The sequence below is a fragment of the Mus caroli genome, chromosome 2 (genome assembly GCF_900094665.2).
Source record: "Mus caroli chromosome 2, CAROLI_EIJ_v1.1, whole genome shotgun sequence".
NCBI lineage: Eukaryota > Metazoa > Chordata > Mammalia > Rodentia > Muridae > Mus > Mus caroli.
In genome coordinates this window covers 118,475,704-118,501,317 of record NC_034571.1, presented here as the reverse complement: position 1 = coordinate 118,501,317, position 25,614 = coordinate 118,475,704, and the positions used below count along the sequence as shown (strand labels likewise).

Here is a 25,614-nt window from a genome sequence, read left to right as displayed (position 1 = left end):
ACCAGCCTGCACCAGGGGCTCTGTGTGACCCTGCCTCTGGGACCATGAATGTGCGCAGTACCTCAGTGTTTCTAGTTTGTGTTTGTTTGCTTTTTTTTTGTCCTGTTGTTGGTTCTTTTGTTTTTTGCTGAAGTGGAAGCTTTTTTTTTTTTTTTTTTTTTTTTGAGCAATTCTTAGTAATCATAGTACTTTACGATTATTGAAAATATAAAGCACTTGTTCTGAGTAATAATATATTTAACACAGGTTAAATTATGAAGCATTTGCAAAGTATGTCATATTGATTCTTAATTAGAAAGTAATTATCCTCTCTGTTTTGTGTTCTTTAGCGTTTGGAGTCATCAGGCTGTTCAGGTACTATTTTTTTGCAGTGTTTCTTTTCCTCTTTGTATATATTTTATTCTTTGTCCATTCGAGTTTTCCTTTAAATGTGGAGCTAAATAGTGTTATAACAAAAACTATAAGTCTCCAGTGATTCAAGTTAATTGAAAAATATATATAGTTTTCCCAAACCCATTGAGAAAATGTGGTGTAGACTGTTCGGTAGGATGCCATTTGTGTTACTAAGAGTGCACATGACGTTTTAAGTGTACAGAAAAATTCCATATTTGTAGTGATTCATCTGTTTAGATTTTGGCTTCCTTTATCAGCAAATCTTATCTTTAATATCTTTACATATTTGATACAGGTGGTGTAAACTGGCCCAAAGTAACTTGCCAGGCAACTCAGAAAAGACCTTGGATGGAAAAAAACCAAGCATTTTCTAGAGGTGGAAGGCAAACTGAACAAAGAAATAATTTACAGGTACTTTAAATGATATTGGAAATTTGATTAGGTGTGAGATGGATAAATTAACTTTATCATAATAATGGTGTAGCATTTAGGAATCACGGTATGGTATAGCAATTATGAAAGACTCACAGTATCCTTAAGTTTTAAAGATGCTAAAGGTTATCTAAATGTGAGCTCCTGTGGGCTGCTGATAAGCATGAGGATCTGAGTTTGATCCCCAGCACCTCCTTAAAATACTCTCATGTAACGAACGGTGCACATCAGTAGTTACAGAACTGGGGAGGCAGCCACCTTAGCTGAATTGGTGAGCTCTAGGCTCAATTGAGAGAGGTTGTGTCTCAAAAAAATAGTGTGGCGAGATACAGAGGAAGGGACACACACATGATTGCATAGTTGGCAGGCCCCAGGCCATGGAAGAGCCTGTCTTAAACAAATGTGGTTGTTTTCTGAGAAAGGACACCTGAGGCTTCATCTGAGAACACGAAAGTGTGCACTCATGCACATGTGCACACACGAACACCTGCATGTATATCACACACATACACAGGAAGTTCCCATATCTAACTTTAAATGCCTTAGCAAGTAGGGCATAATGACTGGTCGTGTGTTGAGTGAAGGTGGTGAGAATGTGGATGTAAGTGGTCCCGTGTTTCTACTCTGTGTCTGGGTGAGGATGTCATGGCCTTAGAAAAGCAAAGCCCACCTACCTGTCACTTGCAGTGTCTGTTTCTTTCCATATCAAAACCTAGACCCTCTTCTCTTAAGAATGGCTGCCTTTAATTCCAGCACTCGGGAGGCAGAGGCAGCAGAGCTCTGTCACTTTGAGGGCACCCTGGTATACAAAGCAAGGTCCAGGACATTCAGGACTACACAGAGAAACCCTGTCTCAAAAAACAAACAAACAAACAAACAAAACCAACAAAAAACAATATAGAGTGAGAGGCTGAGCTTAAGGACTGCAGTCTGGTCTTTAGGTTCTAAATGCACAGTAGCTGTAAGGTCTGGACAGCTTGTCGGGTAAGGGTCAGTCTCTGGTCACCAGGCTGGCTAGCAAACAACCTTTGCCCATTGAACCATCTCTTCAACCATGCATATTTTGATGTGGCTTATTAACTCTTGCACATTAATGCCATTGTCACATAGATGGTTACTTGGTGCCACAGTGTGGCCAGACTGGGCAGTTGCCTGTCAGTTATACAGCGTGGACTGTGTACAGCTATGCATCTACAGAGACTGTATCTTCTTGTGTTGTTTGGCTGTCAAATCAGGGAGTTGCTTATCGGTCATTATTTCTCTTTTTCATTTTAGATAGACTTCCTGGATTCCTTATATCTAGTTAAGGAATTAGGGCTGTCAAATAACTATGAATGGACCAAAAGTCAGAGCAGGATAAATGTTTACTGCTCCTGCTGATCTTGGCCTCCCTGAGACTAACACTTCAGACAGTCCCTTGACAGACCCCGTAGGCCCCACAGAAACAGGAGGAATGGTCCTTTCTTCCCTGTGATTCCTGCACAGTCAGGCCATTTTTGTTTCAGGCTTATGAGGCAATTTGGCTTTAGCTTTATTTGATGATAAAGATTAAACAAAATGTGCAAAGTATTTACTGACTTTTTCTGTTGAAATTGAAACTACTTGCCTTGCCAAGTTCCTGGTCTGCATCCTGGCCCTAGTTTTGTTGTTTGTTCATTTTGTAACCCTGAGGTGAAAACCATTTTTTTCCCTTTTTTTTCCTTTTCTTTTTTTGTTTTTTGTTTTCTTTTTTCCGAGACAGGGATTCTCTGTGTAACCCTGGCTGTCCTGGAACTCACTTTGTAGACCAGGCTGGCCTCGAAATCAGAAATCCACCTGCCTCTGCCTCCCAAAGCTGGAACTAAAGGCGTGCGCCACCACTGCTCAGTGGTGAAAAATATTTTAAGTGCTTTATCTCTGCCTGATAATTGGTGGGAAAAAAAGAAGCCAAGCACCGAGTGTATGTTGTTTGTTTGGAGGAGGGTCTTGCTCTAGAGCTGAGGCTAGTCTGGCACTTGCTCTGCAACCAGAGTTGCTCTGAACCTCTGACCTTCCTGCCTTAGTCTCCCAGGTGCTGGCGCCATGTGCCACTCTACCTGGCAGATCTGTTGTTTGTGTTTTCCTCCTTCATTCCTAAAGCAATAGAGGCAGATTTCAAGAGTGTATCGTCTATCTCTTACTGATGTTTCCTTGTCCCTAAGATTTTTGTTAAGTATATATTTGATTTTTTTCCCCAAATACCAACTCCTTTTTAAGCCAAACCAGACTGTGGCCCTTTCACAATTTCTAATTGTTTTCTAGGCTTTAAAGGCTTTTAGAAGGTTAAACCCGTGCAGGAAATAGTGACCTCTCTTTATTTATACTAGTTCTTTGTGTGTGCGCGTGCGTACGTGTGAGTATGTGTATAGCTCAGCAAATAACTTTGGAAGCTCTCCTTGCACCTTCTGAGGATCCCAGGGGTCAAGCACAGGCCAGCCAGGCCTCACAGCAAACACCTTTACCTCCTAGATAGTCTCACCTGCCCTTGTGCTACTTTTTATAGTACAGTGTTTCAAGATATTTTTATAAGAGACTTAATTTTGATGACTGGTAGCACCTGGTCGTCTACATTTTAAAGCAGCAAGTACTTGTACTCACTGATTGTAGGACTAGAGAGATGGCTGAGGGGGTAATAGCGCTTGCTGTGCCAGCATGAGGACCTGTAGATCCCCAGCACCTATGTTAGTAAAATATTAATCATGGATGTGTATGCCTATAACCCTGACTTGGGGGGCAGAGACAAGAGAATTGCTTCAGCTTGCTGGCCACCATCCTAGCTCTTGGTTCGCTGAGAGACCCTATATAAAGCTGAGCATGACAGATGAGGACACCCGGTGACCTTCTGACCTCTGTGTGTGCACAGAGACACATGCGTCTATACACACAAATGTGTGCATGTGCTACACACAGGCTAATCACTTAAAAATACAAAAAGTGAAAGGAAACCACATACAGAAAGGAGACGGGGGGGATCACATTCAGCTTGGATCTTGCCAGTCCAGTCTGGCTGGGCAGCATGCCCCAGATGTCCTCCTGGCTCTGCCGTCCTGCAGTGGGGTTAGAAGTGCATTCCACCACACCTGGCCTTTAACAGTGGATTCTGATAAGCAAACCCAGGTCCTCCTGCAAGACTGGCAGCCCAGGCCCCACCTCTTGGAGTGCCAAATCCTCCAGGAATCAAATTCTAAACAGAATAACTTGAGAGAGACAGTCTCTAGAACTGTTAACATGATAGTTAGATTTTCACAAAGGTGTTAATATAGCTGGGCATCTTTGTGTTTCTGAGTTACTTCTGTCTCCTTTCCTATGGCTTGTCTCATGCCTTTGCTTACTCTGATGCTTGATCTGTTTCTTTTTACCTTGATTTATTTTGAGGTCAGGACTCAGTGTATAGTCTAGTCAGGCCTCGACCTATAGTCTCCTTCCTCAGTTTCCCAGAACTGGGCTTATAAGTGTGTCATCATCGAGTCTTGATTTCATTCTTCCCTCACCCCCTGCCCCCGTTTCTGTCCTTACACATGCTTCTTTATTTCGAAGCAGAGTCCTGCCCTGTGGCTGTGTCTAGCTTGGAACTACCTATGTAGGCCAGGTTATCTCTTTGAACTTGGTGATCCTGCCTCTGCTTCTTGAATTCTAAGACTACTACTGTGTCTGGCACATGTGCCTTTTCAGCAACAAGCTTGCTTAGAAGAACTGGCAGAAGCACTGTTATGAGCTTAGTGGCTTGCTCAGAGGCTGTTGGAAAATTTGCTTCTCAGGAACCTTGCTGAAACTGTTAGTTTTGAAATTTTAAGGTTTACGGTACTTTTCCTTCTCCCTCTCTCCCCTCCGCCCCTCTTGATGATTGGGTCTTTCTGTGTAACCCTGGCTGTCCTGTAACTCACTCTGTAGACCAGGCTGGCCTTGAACTCAGGAGATCTGTCTGCCTCTGCCTCCTGAGAGCCAGGATTAAATGTATGAGTCACCATGCCTGGCAGGCCTGATACTCTTTTCCTCCACTTGGAACAATTAAGTGGCATTTGCTTTTACAGATAAACTGTTAAGTATTTCCAGTACCATCAGTACATATATACTAGTTGGTTTACAGCAGCAAGCATGAAAATAGGCCAGGTGTAGGCCTTTGTATGTGTGGTTTCAGAAGCTTATGTCCTTGATTTGTCTCTGACTGCCTCATTTCATTTACTGTTAGGATTGTGAGGTAGATGTTGATGGAGAAGGGCTTCTCACGTCTCATTATTCCTTCTGAGGGATGTTTGATGTTAGCTAACATCCGTTCTTAAGAGACTAAACATATCTCGAAGTCATTAGAACACATGCTTTTCCTTTACCCTCCGACAGTGAAATATTTTTCAGACTTATTAGTAAATGCCTCAGTCTGTTGGCTACCATAAAAAAGTGCCATAGACTTGGTGCTTGTGGGCAGAAAGGTGTAGTGTGCCAGGGTCGGGGTACAGGAAGGTCAGCTGGCTGGTGGAGAGTTGTCTGCCAAGGCTTGCTTCTTGGTTCTTATTTTCAATGTTGCCCTTAAGTAGAAGAGCAGCTGAGAGTTCTTTGCATCCCTTTTATAGCTCATAAATCCCTTCCATGATGCTCTGCTCTCTTGACCTGATCACTTCCCAGAGTCTGTCTCCCAAGACTTAGGATCTCAACACAAGAATGTGGGGGAGACACAAACAGTTCCTGTAACAGGACAGTAGCACTACTCCTCCTCTCCCTCCTCCTCTTCCTTTTGAGCAAGTGTGCATGTTGGGTGGGTTTATATTTAATTTCTGAGTGAGGCCCTTGCATTGTACTTCAGCTACTACCCGCCAGTTTTGAGATTGTAGCCCTGGTTGGCTCTGACTGCACGTCCTGCCTCTCTTGCTCTAGTGTTGGGGTTGTAGGCTCTGCCACCTTTCTTCTTCTACCCATTTCCTTGAGGGCAAGGTTCTTACTGAACAATTTTCTCTTGAGATGCTTTTTCACCCAGGCTGGCCAAGGATAACCTTGAGTTTTTGTTCCTCTCCTTGTTAGTGTAATCTTTTCACTGTTGGCTCTTCCCCTGCAGCTGGTTCCCTGGAGATGTTTCCAGGTGATTAGATTTACCAGCCGTGCGCACCTCGTGGCCAGCTGAGAGTACATAACCCCCTAGCAGGACTGTTCATCCCCTGCAGGGCCTTAGGCTTGTCAGACTCTGGCTCTTGAGAATAAAGCTGGTAAAAAGATTCATCTTGTGGGGGAAGAAAGGTCATCCGTCTGTCTTGTCTTATCAGTGCTTTAGCTACTGAAGGTAAGTTATGCACCTTGTAAAAGTCCCATGTGCTCCTCTGCACGTCCGCTGTATTTCAGTGCAACAGGTACTGGAAGATAATACTTTCTTTCTCAGGTTGGATTCAGATGCCGAGGGCACAGCACTTCCTCAGAAAGAAGACAGAATTTGCAAAAGAGACAAGACAATAAGCACTTAAACTCTACTCAGTCTCACAGAAGTGACCCAAATTCCGAGTCTTTATATTTTGAGGTAATTTTTCAAATTTTATTTATAAACTATCCTTAAATAATCTTTATGGGGCTGGAGAGATAGCTCAGCAGTTTAGAGCACTGACTGCTCTTCCAGAGGTCCTGAGTTCAAATCCCAGCAACTATATGGTGGCCCACAACCATCTGTAATGGGATCTGATGCCCTCTTCTGGTGTGTCTGAAAACAGGGACAGTGTACTCATATACAGAAAATAAATAAAAATAATTCTTAAAAAAAAATACTTCATTAAGAAATGAATTTGGTATGTGATTGTGTTAACAGGTTACCCTGTTAGATTATAAGTGATATGATACACTAACTCATTGTTTAACTTTTCATTGAGTCTTTGTAAGTTTCATGTCATGTACTCTAATCCCACTCATCTCCCTGTCCCTTTGTATTTACCCTCTGCCTTTGCAACTCCCCTACCCCCCCCCCCCCCCCCCCCCCCCCCCAGTAAAATAAGATAGGAAAAATCGCATCTTGTCATGGGAGTGGTAGTGTGCAGTGCGCCCTTTTGTCACACTACTTTGTGTCACCATGTCATGTAGTGCACCATTTTGTCACACTTCTTTACTTTGTGTCACCGTGTCATGCAGTGCACCCTTTTGTCACACTTCTTTACTTTGTGTCACCGTGCCATGCAGTGCTCTCTTTTGTACACTGCTTTACTTGCAGATGTCCATTGCAGTGGGTCATTGGTCCAGGTAGAAGCCTCTGGCTTCTGCTACACTATCAATACTGGATCCTTACCTAGACTCCTTTCAGATCTCCTGTTGTTGCCCTGTGTCCTGGAGGTCCTACAGCTTTGGATCTGTCGGAACAGCCCTTTCATGAGCTCGAGTAGATTATAGGGTAGCCACTCAGAGCCCTGGGCCTGGGAGGTAACTGAACTGGTCACCCTGCCAGCTCTCAAGACCATATTTCTTTGTTTATTATGGTTCCTGTTTATTTGCATGTGGAAGCCAGAGGACAACCTTGGGTCTTGCCCCTCAGACACCATCCATCTTGATTTTTTGGACAAAAGGTCCTTCATTGGTCCGGAGGTCTGTGATAAAGTGAGGCAGGCTGGTCGGTGAGCCTCGTGGATCTGCCTTTCTTCACTTCACAGCACTGGGGTCTCCATGCCTGCCACTACGCAGCTGCTGTTACTTAGGTTCTGGGAACTGGAATCTGCTCCGCAGGCTTCCAAAGCTAGCACTTTCCCAAGCAAGCCGTCCCCCAGCTCTCAGGACTTTCACACGTAGTCTTTTCTCTGTTCTCAGATAAGAGGCTTGGGCAGAGCTCCACGATCCTGGACTGACTGGTCTTTGTTTATACTACTTATGGATTTTATGCAAGTTAAACATTTTTGTGATTGATAGAATGTTACTTTCATTCTTTCTTTCAACAAAAGTTAATTTTAGTCTCAGAAAAATAGTTTAACTATAAATATAACAATTTAATTATAGGCCACTTATATGATTGTTTCCATTCAGTCAGAAGTATATTGACTAAGAAGTTAATTTGAATAAAAACATTTTAAACATTATTCTTAAGATTGTATATAATAGGGAATGGAATAAATTTAAATATGAAATGACTACTCAAGTGTTTAAAATCTTCTCCAAATTATCTGAATGTGATAAAATCCATTTGAATTTTTTGCAGTTACTTATCTTAGGATAGATTAGTATAAAAATGAAAAAGTGGTTACAGAAATCTAAAGGATGGGTAGGTGTGGACATGACTTTATGCTTGAATAAAAAATAGGCTTAGCATAGGAAAAATAAAATGTCCTTTTTAAGGGTGATTTTAAAACAGCTCAGAAGTAGGATACAAAGATACATTATCATCCTACCTTTCCGAACTGTCACGTAACGGTATAGAAAGTTTCTATGCCAGGGAGCTGGCTCATTGATAGAGTGGTAACCTTAGCCGAAGTAAGGCCCTGGGTTTGATCCCCAGCAAACATATGTGTGTACATGTGTATGAGCACACACATGTTCATACATGCACCCACACACACACCATGTACCCCACACACCCCACACAGACATGAAGGCATGCACATACCCTCACACACCCCTTTGTAGGGTTAGCACTGAACATTTTCTTTTTTTTTTTTTTTTTTTGGTTTTTCGAGACAGGGTTTCTCTGTGTAGCCCTGGCTGTCCTGGAACTCACTCTGTAGACCAGGCTGGCCTCGAACTCAGAAATCCGCCTGCCTCTGCCTCCCAAGTGCTGGGATTAAAGGCGTGCGCCACCACGCCCGGCTTAGCACTGAACATTTTCACTGACAGAGTGAAACTATTTCAGGATGAAGATGGGTTTCAAGAACTAAGTGAGAATGGAAATTCTAAAGATGAGAATATTCAACAGAAACTTTCTTCAAAAGTAGTAAGTAACTCTTTTCAAAATTATAAGAAAAATAGAATTCCTTTCAACTTGGGCTGTGTGGGAAGAAGTCTTGAGGTTGGTATACAGGACATAGGGTGACATGGTTTGTTGGGACAGTGTGTTAAGTTCTCACCGCAGCAGTTGTATTGTATGTGTGTATGGGTGGTGCACAGAGCGCAGTTGTGTTGTGTGTGTGTATGGGTGCACAGAGCGCAGTTGTGTTGTGTGTGTGTATGGGTGGTGCACNTGTGTGTATGGGTGGTGCACAGAGCGCAGTTGTGTTGTGTGTGTGTATGGGTGCACAGAGCGCAGTTGTGTTGTGTGTGTGTATGGGTGGTGCACAGAGCGCAGTTGTGTTGTGTGTGTGTATGGGTGCACAGAGCGCAGTTGTGTTGTGTGTGTGTATGGGGGGTGCACAGAGTGCAGTTGTGTTGTGTGTGTGTATGGGGGGTGCACAGAGCGCAGTTGTGTTGTATGTGTGTATGGTATGGGTGGTGCACAGAGGCCTGAGGGAGACAGAGGACAAGTTGCAAGAGTTGGCTCTCTCCATCAAGAGAACCCATGTTTCAGTCTTGGCAGCAGACTCTTGTATCTTTTGAGCCTTAATGTTTCTTTTTCTAAATCAAAGTAGTTTTGGGGAAGTCTGCAATTCTATTATTAGATGAGAAAACCTTGAGTACTGATTAGACAACATGCGTTCTATATGGAAACTTCTGGACAAGGATCACCTGCTACATTCAGCTTTTGTCCTTTGTCTCCTGTTCTAGAATGGTCCTCCTGCCTACCCTGTTCCTTATGACGCCAAGTCCTCTGAGTGTACTGTTTCCCTGCAGAACCTGACTCAGCCTGCATTGCCTTTTCTTTTGGTTTGACTTCCATGAAATGACTAACAGATGTGTTTCTCCCATTTCCTAGTTGGATGACTTACCTGAGAACTCACCCATCAATATAGTTCAGACTCCGATTCCCATCACCACCTCAGTTCCTAAACGAGCCAAGAGTCAGAAGAAAAAAGCGTTAGCTGCAGCCCTTGCTACAGCACAGGAATACTCAGAAATAAGTATGGAGCAAAAAAAGTTGCAGGTATCAGTAGTCGTCCGCCGGCCTTGGTGGGGTGGATCGGAGTACCAAATGGAATTGTAGTTTGTCAGACTCTCCCAGTCACAAAAAAGTGAATCTTTGTTTATCCATCTTTTAGGAAGCTCTATCAAAAGCAGCTGGAAAAAAGACTAAAACCCCTGTGCAGCTGGACCTAGGGGACATGCTAGCTGCTCTGGAGAAGCAGCAGCAGGCAATGAAGGCACGCCAGATCACCAACACCAGGCCGCTGGCACATCCAGGTGAGGCCTTAGTCTGTCTGCATAGTGTTCTGCAGCCTTTGGGTTGTAGCTACATTCTTTCTCCTTACTCTGTACTTGACCCTCTACCCCTAAAGAGAGAATGTGAGTGCCCGTGCCATGTTGAGCATGTTGATGTCAGAGAACAGCTTCCAGGAGTCTGACTCCTTCCACCATGGGTTCTGAGGATCAGCTGAACTCAGGTCGTTAGATCTGTAGCACAGACACTTAGCTGCCGAGCCCTCTTTCCCTGGCCCCATCCTCATTGGGTTTGTTTGTTTATTTTGTTTTGTTTTTCTTCTTCAAGGGTTAAAGTAAAAGAGAAAACTACAGGACAAGAATGGCAAGTGTTGATAGCTTTTTATGTGTGAATGAGCCACTGATCTAGCTTCCCACTGTTTAAACAGTTTAAAGCTCAGAGTTTGATCCCCCACCTTTTGTTTTGGTATAGCACAAAGGAGGGAAGGGCACCATTTCAAAGGACCAATGCTGAGAAGCAGGATTCTCTTTGTGTTCTGTTCCCAGACTGTCCCAGTCCCTGGACTGTTGAATAGGTAGAGATACAGGAATGTGTACCAGCATCCCAGGTGCTGAGACATGTGGCTGCCCCTCATTTAGTGGGAACCTCTGCTGGGAGGAACTTGGTAGAGGTGCTGGTGAATGCAGAGTAGCAAGCTCCTGCCATGGAAGTGTGACCCTGCAGCTCCAAGCTGGCGCTGCAGTCAGGCTGTGGAGATTGGAAACCTGCTCTTGGATGTGTTTCTTGAGGAAGATACTTATTTTTCTGTCCTTTAATTCTTTATGTTAAATTGGAGTAGAGATGGTGCCTACTGCAAGGTTGTTGAGGAATGAGATGATGGATGTAGAGTGCTTATCAACCGGGTTATAACCACTCAGCAACTAGTAAGTCTTGTCACAAAGAAGTGGTTGTTAACCTGTGACCATTACAACTTGGTTGGGGTTTTTGTTACTGTTATTGCTGGTTTTGTTTTGTGAGACAGGGCTGAAGGAATCCCCCTGCCTTAGTTTCTCAAACTCAGAAACTACTGGCGAACCTCCATGCCCAGATAGCTGTCATTTTAACAATTTATTTTTTTTTAGTTGTAGGGAACTAAACCTAGGGCCTAATGCTTGGCTAGGCAAACACTTTACCACTGAACTAAATCTCCAACCTTTTTCCAGTGCTGGGCCTTGAACCTACGGTGTTATGCATAGAAGGTAAACTCTGCCACTGAACTACATCCCCAGTTCTACCGCTGTGATTGATTCAATAGAAACAATGTTAAACAAATCTGAGTATCGGTGTATAAAACATGCTGTCTGGAGCATTGGGGTTATGGAGATGATGAAGACAGACCTGCTCACAAAACACATAGCTGGCTCAGCTTTGAACTGATTGGCCAGTAAGAGCTTACTCTTGTAGAAGACCTAGGTTTAGTTTCTAGCATGCAAGTGGCAGCTCACACCCATTCATAACTTCTGTTCCAGGGGATCTGATGCCCTTCGACAAGCATCCACATAGTGCACATTTATCCATCCATCCAGGCAAAACGTTCATACACATGACATAAAATAAATATAAAATAAATCTCTTGGTTTCAATATTTTTTTTAATTCACTTTATATCCAGAGTACAGCCCTCCCCCTCTTTTCCCTCCAGTCCTACCTTTATAAAACCCTCTCCCCATTGCTGCCTCCCCTTCTCAGAGAAGGGAAAGTCCCCCTTGGGTACCATACCACCCTGGGTCATCCAGTCCCAGCAGGACTAGGTATATCCCCTCCCACTGAGGGCCAACCAGGCAGTCAGTATAGGGGAAAGGGGATCGAGTGACAGAGAACAGAGACCAAGACAGCTCCCCACTCCACTTGTTAGGAGATTCACATGAAGACCAAGCTGCACATTAGCTGCAAATGTGTAGGGGGCCTAGGTCCAGCACTTGCATGCTCTTTGGTTGGTGGTTCAGGCTCTGTGAGACCCCATAGTACCAGGTGAATTGACTCTGGGTCTTTTTGTGAAGTCCTTGACCTCTCCAGCTTGTTCAGTTGTATCCCCCACACTTCTACAAGGGTCCCCGAGCTCCACCTGATGTTTGGCTATGGATCTCTTCATCGGCCTCTATCCACTGCTGGATGAACTGTCTCTCAGGAGACAGCTATGCTAGGTTCCTGTCTGCAAGCATAGCCGAGTTTCACTAATAGTGTCATGGGTTAGCTCTCACATACATGGGTCTCAAGTTGGGCCAGTCATTGGTAATCTTATAGGATAATAGACACATATTAATATCTGGTCAAAGCCAGGCAGTGGTGGTGCATGCCTTTAATCCTAGCACTTGGGAGGCAGAGGCAGATGGATTTCTGAGTTTGAGGCCAGCCTGGTCTACAAAGTGAGTTCCAGGATAGCCAGAGCTACACAGAGAAACCTTGTCTCGAAAAACCAAAAACCAAAACAAAACCCTGATCAACAGTGGTGTCTTAGGAGAAATATATCAAGTTCTGTGAGCCTGTAGAAAGAAGGGAGTGGTTTATGGCAATAGAAGAGTAATAAGGATTACAAGTGACTGCATGGAAAGACAGTGTTTAACTGGACTTTGAAGAATGAGTTGGATTCCTGGCAGATAGAAATAAAACTCCCTTCTCTTCCCAGTCTTTATTTGAAAGTATTGAATAGAAAGAAAGCTGTTAGGAAACCTAAGAAAAGAATGGGAGCGAACATTTGCAAGGACCTGATGGTGTGTGGAGCAGTAGGCTGTAGGCGTAGGTTGAAGACAAGTCTGGGATGTTGGAGAGATGGCTCCATCAGTGAAGTGCTTTCCACATGAGCATGAGGACCTGAGTGTGGAGCTCTAGTACTGTGTAATAGCCAGGCGTGAATAGCAGTGCACACCCATAAACCCCATGGTAGAGATGGAGAGACCAGCAGATCATTCAGCTCATTATCCAGCTAGTGTAGCCGAATTGGTGAGCGGCCATGTCTTAAAACTAGAATTGACAGTGATTGGGAAGACACACCACCAAGATGGCTTCATATGCATATGCATACATGTGCAGGCACATCCTCACACATATACTGTACCTGTACTTTCTGGCTTAGTGAAGAGTGCTATGAACATACCACAGTGACATAAGGAGAGCTGACAGTGGCCCTGGACTTATACATGTGTAGTTCAGGTTAGAAGTCGGTCCATTTAAAATGAGGGAGAAGTCCTTGGAGTGACCAGGTTTCAGGAACAAAAGGAAGGAGAGTCAGACAAATAAATACAGATGGATGAATGAGTGTTAGAAGAGGCCTGGGGGGAATTTTTGAAGATTGGGAAATTGTATTTGGTGACTGCAGCGTTCTGCTGGGTCTTGGCAGCATACTTACAAGAGAGTGGGTAGGGCCAAGGCCAGATGGTGCTGGTTTGGAAAGGAAAGGGGCTCAGAATGATGCTGAGAAGTTTCACTGGGAAGAGGGTGCAGTAAGAGCACCATAGGCTGAGGCAGCCCAGTTATGGGACTAGGCTTTGGCTTTGCCTCCCAAGCCAGCTTTTGTTTCCGACAGAAGAGTAGGGAGTACTCAAAGAACAGAGATTGGGTGAGGGGAGTGCATGAGAAAAGGGACAGAACAAGGTCCCAGGGGAATTAAAGTGGCATTAGGAGCTGAGGTGGTTGGTTAGTGGGCCTTGGGCAGGAGGAAGGATGTCTGTCCTCTCATTTTGGATTCTTTTTTCTTTTGTAATTTGGGCAGTGTCTTCTCAAGGAAATGACAAGCATTCTGCTGGAGTGGAGAGATGGGGATTTGGAGGCTTAGCAATGTTAAGGATCAGGGCTGCAGAATGAGGGTATCAGTAGGGTGTAGCAGTTGCTGGGTAACAGGAGACTCAGCATGCCTTCTGACCCTGAGCTGAGGAGAGGAGCCATAGGCTGTCCAAGTATGTGAGCAGGGTAAGAGGCTGCCTCTGTAGGAGTGAGGAGAACACAGCTGGGCAGGCTGACTGGACGCCAGCTATCCAGCTTACTTCAGACCTGTCAGTTGACATACCTTCTCCTTGGGAGGTGAAAGACCTGGAACAAAGCTGTGTCTGAGGGATGCTGCCCAGCCTGTCATTACGCCGTCCTCTGTATATTTCCATGGGAAGAGAAACCTTGTGTTTTTGAGGCTTTGTTTAGGAGATTGTCAACGTGTGGAGATTGGCTGCGGTAGTAACACTAATGCTCTTGTTTGTTTTCAGTTGTCACCACAGCCACTTTCCACACTAAAGACTCTAACAGAAAGACCTTAGCCAAAAGTCAGCCATGTGTGACATCCTTTAATTCTTTGGATATTACTTCCTCTAAAGCAAAAAAAGGAAAAGAGAAGGAAATTGCAAAGCTAAAACGACCTACGGCACTGAAAAAGGTAACCCCGAGTCTGGAGATGTTTCTTTATCAGATAATTAAAGGTTTACCTTTTGTATTTCTTGCAAATTAGTTGTGTTTTAGGAAGTAGATGTTGTAATATACACATGGCTATATGTGACTGATTAATTCAAAACCAGCATTGTATGACAGTCTCCTTGTATGTAAGAAGGTCCTGCATTTTCTATAATGTTTGAAGAATAAACTGCTAAACATTTCATATTCAAGGTATTAGACCCTTCTTAGAAATAAGTTCAGATCTTTCTTTCCTTTGCATTTTTTTCTCTTACATATATATGTGTGTGCAAGCATTTGTGGGCATGCTTGCATGGGGGCCTGCATGTAGACGCCTAATTAGATCCAGAGTGTTCTCAGTTGCTCTTAACTCTATTCTCCCCAGGCCTCAGACAGCTGAGCCAGGCGCTTTGCCTCCTAGCCAGCTAGCCCTGAACCTTAGTAACAGCAATGTATGTTCTGTGTGGAGTAGAGCAGTTTTAGGCCCACTCTTTCACCTTTGTCTTCCTTACCTATAAATTGATGATGGTATCTGCTTTGGTTTAGTATTAGAGGGTCAGAATGAGTTAATCCATGCCTGAATAATTGAAAACTGTAGAGTGTGAATCAAACAAACTGAATGAGTCAGTTTTGGAAATCTTATGTGGTCACCTCAGATTTAAAGACCTGCCGTATTTGCTTGTTTGCTTCAGCATCCTGCTTCCCTTCATTTGGAGACGGAGATAGATGATGTGAGTTTGATTGTGATTCTTAGCACTCTCCTTATATTCTCTGTACAGCATTCTCCTCAACTTAGTTTCTAAAATAAGTCACCTTTTAACAGGCCATCTTCTGTATAGCCAGGTAACACAGCCGACTGAGGTCCTCACGGCTGTGCCTGTGTTTTAGTGGAACATTGGAAGAGTTTGTTGCATCTATTTGAAGAGTGACTGGTAATTAAAGAATGCTGTAATGGATTTCAGGTTATTTTGAAAGAAAGAGAGGAGAAGAAGGGGCGTCTGATTGTGGAACATAGTGTTTTGGGAGCTGAGGAGCCAACAGAGACGCATTTGGACCTAACCAATGACTTGCCTCAGGAGACTGTCTCCCAGGAAGGTGAGGATGCCGAGCTGCGCCTCCAGTAGCAGTTGCACACTCTCTTTTATATATGTTGATTTAGGTGGTTTCTTTTGAAAGCAGATGGCTGAAAGGGTGGGCAGGTGTTCCATAGCAGGTCTCTGACAATTTGGAGGCTCAGATCCATCAATTGTAGTAACATCTCAGGCATTAGGATTTTCCCAGTACCTGGGACTCCTGGGACGGCCATGAGTTTTTGCTCATCATCTTTTACATATAAAACACTATATATTGGTTATTTTTTCTCATAGGACTACTTTAAAAGCACTTTTATTGATTTCTTATTTTGGGGGGAATTAATACATAAAGCACAAGGAATAGAGAGCTGCAAAACAGAGCAAAGATTCTATTCATACCAGCATGCGTGATTCCAACAGATAGGTTCCCATCTGGTACAGCAAGTAGCCACACAGCATTTTGCAGCAAGGTAAATCTGATTTGCACAGATCTCAACCAGGAATCTTTCAGTGCTTTTAGGAAAGTTAATTTATTCTCAAGTATTGTTTATCTAGGACATAGCTTCTTGGGGTTCCCCTTTATTCTCAATATGATTCTCCTTAGATTTATGTATGTCCACACATTCATTCATCCCTCTGATGTTGATCTAAAAGCTACCAGTGTGTTCAGCAAGAGGTTGGAAAACCAAATGGTCAAAGGCTGATATGATGGGTACACAGAAGGAATGTGTAACTTTCTAATTACTAGACGGAATATGCAAACTTACTGCCTTTACTTGTTGAGGACAAGCAGTAACTTAGGAAGAAGCAGTAGAGTTGATAGTTTGTATCTAGAAGTATGGCTGCCTGAGCACAGAAGCAAAGGCCAGATAATTAGGTGGAGTCTAGGAGAATCAGGACAGGCTCAGGAGGGTGAGTCTTGCTCTATACAGGGTTGCGGGATATGGGTGTGGGGGTGAGCAGATGTGAGCCTGGGGAGTCGGGAGGGTGAGCAGGTGTAGGATAAGGAGTTAAGAGAGAATGGGTGACATAGATTGTCATTGCCAGTACTGCAACTCTTCTATGGAAACTTCTAAGCTGCTGTGCTTAGATTTTTCTTGGGTATGCTCTAATAATAGTAGGAATACTTCATTCTTTAGTTAATAAGAAAAATAATTTATGATGGGAAAATGCTTAATTTACTAGCTTCTGGAGAATTAGGGTACAGCCTGAAAAATTCTATCATCGAAATTGTGTGCGTTCATCTGGAGCTTCTTAGCGTCTAAAGTTTTCAGGTTCTTCCCTTTCACCTCGACTCTCCACAGATACTGGACTGAGCATGCCCAGTGATGCTTCACTTTCTCCAGCAAGTCAGAACTCTCCATACTGTATGACACCTGTGTCGCAAGGCTCACCTGCTAGTTCTGGCATAGGCAGCCCAATGGCATCGTCAACGATAACCAAAATCCACAGCAAAAGATTTCGAGAGTAAGTTTTTTTTCTCAGTATTGAGGTGAAACAAGTGAAGGCTCTTGGTCGTTCTGAATTTGTACCCTTGTTCCCTAAACCCAACAAGGGACTGTGGAGGTTGTGCTGGTTTCCTCCGCTTGCTTCATGGCTGGCGTGGGTCTATTTAAAGCAGTCCCTGCTGTCAGTGCCCCTGGAATGGGACTCCACAGTGATGTGTTTTCTTTATCCCGCATGGTGCTTCTCTCCCAGCATCCCGGCCTTTTACATTATACGTATATTATGTGTATGTGTATATGGATGTTACATATGTGTGCATAGAGGATGTAATGTTCTGAGGTTTGCTCTCCAAATACTTACATTTTTGCATATAACATAGGCGTTTTATAAAGCTTACTAATCAGTTAATGACAGGTAACAGACTTCCTCCCCTAAGACCCTGGGTCCATCCCATAAAGCCATTTGTTCTTGTTTGTTGTGCGTTTCTGTAGTGCTAGAGATCAACTTCATGGCTTTCAGCTTCCTGGTCAGGTGTTTGACCACTGAGTTAACCCATGCACTTGCTTTAAGAAAATATGTCTGGATTTAAAATTGGATAATTAAGGAGTCACAAAGCAGCTGTGATGTATTTTAATATTTGTGTAGACAAAGAGCTTTTACCTTTAAAAATGACTTATGAAGGAACTCTAGAGCAAGAGCCAGTGTGGTTCCGGCAGCCACTGCTCTGTTCTGCTCCCTCCTCAGCTCTAGCTGAGCAAAAGCCTCTCTTCAGGCTCTGAGCAGCTAATATATGTAGGACAGCAGATGTGGAGCAAATGAAACACATGGAAAAGAAATACATATGTATGAAATGAGCAGCTTGAGACAGGAAAGAAGGAAAATGTAGTTTGTTGTTGAATTTTTAAATTTTGAGTGTTTATAACATTTAATCTTTCCTCAATCCTCCCATTCTATCTTCTGAAATGATGTCATACTTGCTTAAATGCTTGTAGGTAAAACATGAGATTTCCTGGACATGTTTTCAGGCCCATGTCCCATCATGTGAGGTAGACTGCCTGCCTCTGGTGCAGTGAGGTCAGAACTAGGACAGTTGATGGTCCACAAGTAAACGTGATGGCTGCCTTGCCCGGGAGCTAAGTGAACAGTGACTGTACACTTCTTTGTCTTCCGACGGCCTCAGTCAGCTGCCTGGTTTGGTGCAAAAGCCTATTGTTTACCTCAAGGCTTCAGTTTACCTATTGAGTTTGTCTTCCATAAGCATAGGTTTTCAGAGCACCTAACCAAACTTATTTTTGTGGTTGGAAATGCTTTCATGGCTGAGACTTTTCCAGGCTCCAAGGATGAAGTATTTTTAGTTTTCTTGGCATATTTTTTTTTTTAAAGATTTATTTATTTATTTATTTAATGTAAGTACACTGTAGCTGTCTTCAGACAGCTACCGGAAGAGGGCATCAGATCTCATTACAGGTGGTTGTGAGCCACCATGTGGTTGCTGGGATTTGAACTTCCGACCTTTGGAAGAGCAGTCGGCTGCTCTTACCCACTGAGCCATCTCACCAGCCCTTCTTGGCATATTTTATAACCTTTTTTTTTTTTTTTTTTGCAAAATAAAACAGATTGATTGGATTGGTGGGCTGGGCTGTGCAGTAAGAAATACTGTCTACCGCCTTGATTTTTTCTTCAATTTAGCACAGAGAGGAGTGGGTTTCATTGTGGCATCTTATACATCTGTATCGTTCTGCTTGGTGCTCACTCATGCACTCCTTCAGCTGCCTCCCCTCCCCCACTGCCCACCTTATGCTGCTTCACTTCCTGTCCCAAATAGTCCTCCGCTCATGTCACTTCCTTCCATTACTCTCACTGGGTGTGGTGACACCAAAATCTCATGTCTTTGACCCCAGCACTTAGGAGGCAGAGGCAGGCAGATCTTTTGAGTTCGAGGCCAGCCTGGTCTACAGATCGAGTTCCAGGACAGCCAGGGATACACAGTGAGACTCTCTCTTCAAAAACAAAAACAAACAAACATTTCCTTATCTTCTATTTTCTTCTTCCTCTCCTAAGATCTCGTGTGCCCTCTGGTGATCTCATCTACTTTCATGACATACTTGTATGTGTGCCTGTACACACATACAAATGTAAATCTAAGTTCTTAAAGAGAGAAAGCATGCAGTATTTGTCTGAGTCTATGTTACTTCACTTAACATAATGGTCCCTAGATCTGTTTTCTTGCAAATGTCTTTAGTTTATTTTTCTTGGCAGCTGAATAAAACTCCAGTATATATTAATAAATTTTCATCAGTTTCATTTAGCCATTCATGCTGGAGACCATCTTGGAGACCATTTTTAGCTACTGTGGGTTTATAGCAGTACACACGGGTATACATCTATCTCTTTGTTCCAGGTTTATGCCCAGGAATTATGTAGCTGAGCCCTGTGGAGTTGTGATTTCCTTGGGGGCTCTGTCAGTACATCAGCAGCAGGGTCAGGCACATCTCTCCTCAGTCAGAGGATGAACTGTTACTAAGAAATTCAGAAAACTTGCATTTTTCTCTTGCTAGAAGTATCTCTAATGACGTGTATCACAATGGCATATGAAACTGTAGTCTCTTAGTAAGTCAGCATTTGGTTTATAGCTTTAGAACTATAATAATTAGGAGTTCAGTACTACTTCCCAAGGCATCTTGTCCTGGACTAAAAGCTACTTCACTGAAATTCACAAAGAGAATCAGTATTGCTGTTTTTCTGATTGGCATGTTTAGAGATTGTAGACACTGGTGAACTTGTTAAAAAAATGCCTTGTTGAATGTATTCACCCTCAAAGATATTTTCCTAATGTAAGTCTGTAATTACAGGTCAATAAATTAGGATGGAATTACCCAGCTCTTTGCTTCTTTTACAGATATTGTAACCAGGTTCTTTCTAAAGAAATTGATGAATGTGTGACCCTCCTTCTGCAAGAGCTTGTCAGTTTCCAGGAACGCATCTACCAAAAGGACCCAGTGAGAGCCAAGGCCAGGCGGCGACTGGTCATGGGGCTGCGGGAGGTCACCAAGCACATGAAGCTGAACAAGATCAAGTGCGTCATCATTTCCCCCAACTGTGAGAAGATCCAGTCGAAAGGTGCGTATGCTTGCTTAGAGAGGGACACCTCTGTGGGGAACCCAAACCAACCTTGCAGCTGGAGACCATGTCTTTATCTGCAGTGTAGTCATAAGACACATCCTGAGCATGAGAAAAGGGAATACTTCAGGCTCACCCAGCGGCTCCTTACTGTGATGAGACTAGAACAGTCAGGGTGCGCATTACTTAGCACCTGTGGATTCTGCCCTGAAAACTTTACATAATCTTCCTTTAATAACTTTTCCTACTTAAAAAAGAATTAGAAGAAAAGGTAAAGGCCTCAGGGTCTGCTTAGGGTGGAGATCTGTCTCCCAGAAGCCAGCAGTTATATAGTGTCTTAAGAGGTTTATTGCTGTGATAAAATACTGTGATCAAACAACGTGGGGAGGAAAGGGTTTATCTCACCTTAAATCTCATAGTTCATCATCTAGCGAATTCGGGACAGGAACTCAAGATGGCAGACTGGAGGCAGGAGGGGATGCAAGAGGCCATAGAGGGATACTGCCTACTGGCTTGCTTCCCATGCCTTGCTTAGCCCGTTTCCTTAGAGAACCGAGGACCATCAGCCCGATGGTGTTCTCAACCACAGTGGACTGGGCCCTCTCAATCACTAATAAGAAAGTATGCCATAGGCTTACCGTAGGCCAGTGTAGTAGAGGCATTTTCTTAATTTAGGTGGTTGTTGCTAAATGATTCCAGCTTGTGTCAAGTTGACCTAAACCTAGGCAGTACACATAGAGTGACTCCTATGTAAGCTAGCACATATGTACATTCTATACAGTGCAGCCTTGTTTGACTTTGTTGGTGGAGCAGACCCATCTAGGTGTCAGGTAGCATGGTAGACACTTGCACAGAGAAAACACCTGTAAGCTACCATGTTAATCTGTCTCAGTAAATACGGTCAGTTATTACTGGAGCTTAAAGACTGTGGGAAAAAAAAAAAGAACTAGCTACTGGTAACTATTTCACCAAACTTCTTCTTCATTTTTTGTTTTTGTTTTTGTTTTTGTTTTTGTTTTTGTTGTCTCGAGACAGGGTTTCTCTGTGTAGCCCTGGCTGTCCTGGAACTCACTCTGTAGACCAGGCTGGCCTCAAACTCAGAGATCTACCTGCCTCTGCCTCCCAAGTGCTGGGATTAAAGGCGTGCGCCACCACTGCCCGGCTTCACCTAACTTCTTCATAGTAAATGTTTGTTACATGAAACTTTATTTTTGCTATGCTTAGCCCTACAGAGAAACTAAAGTACTGGGTTTGAAGGAATTTGGGATTTAATTGTGGAAAGAGACAAATATGTAAATGTGGGTGGTTGTGTGTGTGTGTGTGTGTTACAGATCAAGTAAGACATTCTTTTGTTGCAGTATTTTGTCTTTTAGCCATGCTAGCTCCAACATGTAGGTGACTGACTGGTGGCTCTCCATGCATTGATTTCCTTACCTCAGGTGGCCTCGATGAAGCCCTCTACAATGTTATAGCCATGGCCCGGGAGCAAGAGATCCCTTTTGTGTTTGCCCTTGGAAGGAAAGCTCTGGGACGCTGTGTGAACAAGCTGGTTCCTGTTAGTGTTGTAGGAATCTTCAATTATTTCGGTGCTGAGGTAAGAACTTAGGAGATAGGGCTGGGGATGTGGCCCAGTCACTAAACAACCTTCAGTCTGATCCCTGGAACCCATCTCAAGCCAAGCAAGGTTATGTACAGCTGTACTCACAGCACTGGGGAGCCAGAGACAAGTGGGTCTCCGAAGACCAGTGAGAGATTGTGTCTAATAAACACACTGGCCACTGAGAGACAGTTCCTGCCATTGACCTATAGTGCACCTGTGTACACACACACACACACACACACACACACACACACGTACAGGAGAACTTAGGAGGTGTATTGTCTTGCTTCTTTCTGTTAATACATGCCAGGAGTGAGTTAGTGACTCGAAGGAATGGATCAGAGCTTCTCTGTTGAATATTTTCTCCTCTTCCCTTATGTCCTTTAGCTTCTGTTTTGGTCTGGTTTGCTTATAATACCTGTGTTAATCTCAGAATCACAAATTGACATACTTGTTTTCTTTTTACTGGCTTCATTTAAATGCATGATTTCTTACACACTACAATAAAACACAAATCCTTTTTACAAATAAAATTTGTAGTATTAATGGTCCATGACAGGGTTGCTTTTCACCGTTCTTCTTCCTCTGTAAAAACAAGTCGTGAGTGTGTTTGATAGCTAGTTACAGCACTGACTGGCTCAGCCATCAGCACAGTGAGCAGCATCTGTCATTGTTCCTGGTTGTCTAAGTAGCAGTGTGACACCAAGACACTAAACATTTACCAGGGGTGCAGGGTATATGGTGCACACCTTTAATCTCAGTGCACATGAGACAGAAAGTGGCAGATCTCTGTGAGTTCCAGCCAGGTTTACATAGTGAGTTCCAGGACAACCGGAGCTATATAGTGAAGCCCTGTCTTGAAACCAACAGCAAAAGCATTTACCAGGAGTGAAGTCTTTTGAGTGATGACCTGGGAAGCACCAGGTTTGTCCTATGGGTGTCCTTTTGGTGCCTGAGGAAGTCATGAGATATAGCTGTTGAAATGCAGTAGCTTTAGTGCTGTGTAATTCTTGGCATTTTTATTAAACATGAGAATGTCCCACATCTGACTAGAGGATTTTTAATTCCTTTGGAAACTCCCATCTACTGTACCCCAGCCACCTCCCCACACATGCTCATTCCCTCGTGATTCAACCCAGGCAAGACTATCACTGCCCCCAAAGTAGCTTTATGCCTCTCTTGTCTCCCTTAGTTTATGATTTCACATGTCTACCTAGTCAAGGCTGCCCTCTCTCCTTCCTGTACCTGCTCTTCAAGCTCTGTATCAGATGTTAGCTTCGTTGAATTCCTCAGTGAGGCCCACCATCAGATTTAATGTCTACTTTAAAAGCTAGTGTTGTTAATTTGTTGTTGTTTGTTTTGTTGGCCCAACCCCTCTGCAGCTTCTAAGCTACTGTAATGTGGTTGCTGCTGTCTCTCCCATACAGTGAGGCACGAGTATTTGCAGAAGAGCTGGTGTTCCTTTTCTGTGTAGTGCCAGACTACAGGGGGGTACATTTGTTGCACCTTTCAAATATGTCACAAATAGTTAGAATCAGTTGCCTCAGCCCTATGAGATTTATGGCCCTCGTGTGTGGAGAACATTTTGTAAGGTTCTGTGGTTTATGTACTGCCCAGATTTCATCTGGACTAAAAATGTAAGAAGCTTAATAATGAAAAAACATTGACTAGTCACAGAAGAATCTGTCTTTTTAGAGCCTGTTTAATAGATTAGTGGAGCTCACAGAGGAAGCCAGGAAGGCGTATAAAGACATGGTTGCGGCAACAGAGCAGGAGCAAGCGGAGGAAGCCTTGAGGAGCGTGAAGACGGTGCCTCACCACATGGGCCACTCTCGCAACCCCTCTGCAGCAAGCGCCATTTCTTTCTGCAGTGTTATTTCTGAACCCATTTCTGAAGTCAATGAAAAGGAATATGGTAAGTTGTCCCATACCATTTTAAATGAAATAATTCAAGTGATTAAAACCATTTTGTAAATAACCTTCTAATCTACTTCTTGATTGTTTTTATACTTTTTTTTATCCCTTCAAAGTCTGGCCTTTAACTCACTGTTGAATGCTGTGATAAGGAACTGGATAAGGAAGACCTTGAATTTTAGATGTCCCTGTCTTTATTCCCCAAGTGCTGAGATTACTGCTATGTGCTACCACACACAGTTTATATGATACTAGGAAGCAAGCCCACAACTCCTTTTGGCTTAAAAGTTAGTTCAAACATTATTATTAAAAATAGAATATTTCTGCACTTGGGAGGCAGAGGCAGGCAGATTTCTGAGGTTGAGGCCAGCCTGGTTTACAGAGTTGAGTTCCAGGACAGCTAGAGCTACACAGAGAAACCCTGTCTTGAAAAAAAAAAAAAAAAAAAAAAAGAATATTTCAGCCAGCGGTGATAGTGCAAACCTTTAATCCTAGCACTTTGGGTACAGAGACAAATGGATCTCTGTGAATTCCCGCAGCCTGGTCTATGAGTTCAAGGACAACTAGGGCTACATAGAGCTTGTCTCAAAATAAAATAAAATAAAATAAACCAAAAACCATATTTGGAACTAAGACTATCCTTTCAGCCCCTGGAATGGAATCAGGTTTGTTCTAGTCACTGTCCCATCATTGAGAAGCAACACCATGACCAAGGCAACTCTTATAAAAGAAAGCATTGAACTGGGGGCTTTACCATTTCTGAGGTTTAGTCCATTGCCATAATGGTGGGGAGCAGGCACTAGAGCAGTAGCTGAGAGCTATATCCTAATCCGTAGGCAGAGAGGGAGAGAGGGAGAGGGAGAGCATGTGAGCTGGCTGGCCTGATGTGGGCTTTTATAACTTCAAAGCCCATCCCCAATGACACACTTCCTGCACCAAGGCCACACCTCCTCATCCTTTTCAAGTGGTGCTACTCCCTGGTGAGTAAGCATTCAAATCTATGAGCTGTTGGAGGCCATTCTTACTCACACCATCATATAGTTCTAACAAGCTACGAAAAAGTCTAAGAGCGCCTTAAGATCAGAATACATCATACTTTTGACCCCTGTGGGCTAAATAATAGGAAGCTTTATTCTAATAATTTATACTTGTGTAATTAAAACTGTAAGATTATTAAGCTTCTTAGCTTTATTGTATTCCTCAGTGTAATCTTACAAATGTAGAAGCAGCAGATACTTCTCTGCATCCTCTATAATTCAAGTCAGTGTGATTCCAGACTGAAACAGTGCCGCGCTCAGGCACAGCATGATTTGCCAGAGCCTGCACTGGCTTCCCTGCCCTGATCTATAATGGTTTGAACTCTAACTCACTTTTTGAACTAGTTGATATTTCTCCTATCTTTTCTGAGGTATTGTGTTAGTTACTTTTTACAATGCTCTAATAACATAATAAGAATTATGGGAGGAAGGGCTTACTCTGTGTGTCATGGTAGGCAAGACAGCAGGGGCATTGGGTGGCTGGTCACATTGCGCCCACAGTCAGAAGCCATCATGAAAGCTAGTGCGCAGTTGGGTTCTGTCTGAGTCAGGGTTTCTATTCCTGCACAAACATCATGACCAAGAAGCAGTTGGGGAGGAAAGGGTTTATTCGGCTTACATTTTCCACATTGCTGTTCATCACCAAAGGATGTGAGGACTAGAACTCAAGCAGGTCAGGAAGCAGGAGCTGATGCAGAAGCCATGGAGGGATGTTTTTTACTGGCTTGCCTCCCCTGGCTTGCTCAGCCTGCTCTCTTATAGAACCCAAGAGTACCAGCCCAGAGATGGTCCCACCCACAAGACCTCCCTCCTTGATCACTAATTGAGAAAATGCCTTACAGCTGGATCTCATGGAGGCATTTCCCCAACTGAAGCTCCTTTCTCTGTGATAACTCCAGCCTGTGTCAAGTTGACACAAAATTAGCCAGTACAATTGACCCCTTGTCAACTTGACACACAAACACATCACTAG

The 25,614-nt window shown here is 43.5% G+C and overlaps 1 protein-coding gene across 2 annotated transcripts in view; it reads left to right on the top strand.

The window, feature by feature from the left end:
• Secisbp2l (SECIS binding protein 2 like) overlaps positions 1 to 25,614 on the top strand; it is a 48,623-nt gene that overhangs the window by 15,146 nt on the left and 7,863 nt on the right. Inside the window, exons 1-13 of one of the 2 annotated variants that reach the window (XM_029472233.1) lie at positions 7 to 50; positions 330 to 354; positions 689 to 804; positions 6,209 to 6,343; positions 8,642 to 8,722; positions 9,638 to 9,805; positions 9,921 to 10,062; positions 14,271 to 14,437; positions 15,414 to 15,546; positions 16,829 to 16,991; positions 19,870 to 20,090; positions 21,530 to 21,684; positions 23,386 to 23,605. In XM_029472233.1, coding sequence (XP_029328093.1) covers positions 45 to 50; positions 330 to 354; positions 689 to 804; positions 6,209 to 6,343; positions 8,642 to 8,722; positions 9,638 to 9,805; positions 9,921 to 10,062; positions 14,271 to 14,437; positions 15,414 to 15,546; positions 16,829 to 16,991; positions 19,870 to 20,090; positions 21,530 to 21,684; positions 23,386 to 23,605 — 1,732 coding nt within the window. In that variant the 5' untranslated portion in view covers positions 7 to 44. Of the gene's footprint in view, positions 1 to 6; positions 51 to 329; positions 355 to 688; positions 805 to 6,208; positions 6,344 to 8,641; positions 8,723 to 9,637; positions 9,806 to 9,920; positions 10,063 to 14,270; positions 14,438 to 15,413; positions 15,547 to 16,828; positions 16,992 to 19,869; positions 20,091 to 21,529; positions 21,685 to 23,385; positions 23,606 to 25,614 lie in introns of those variants that run through there. The other variant, XM_021150851.2, reaches the window with a different exon arrangement.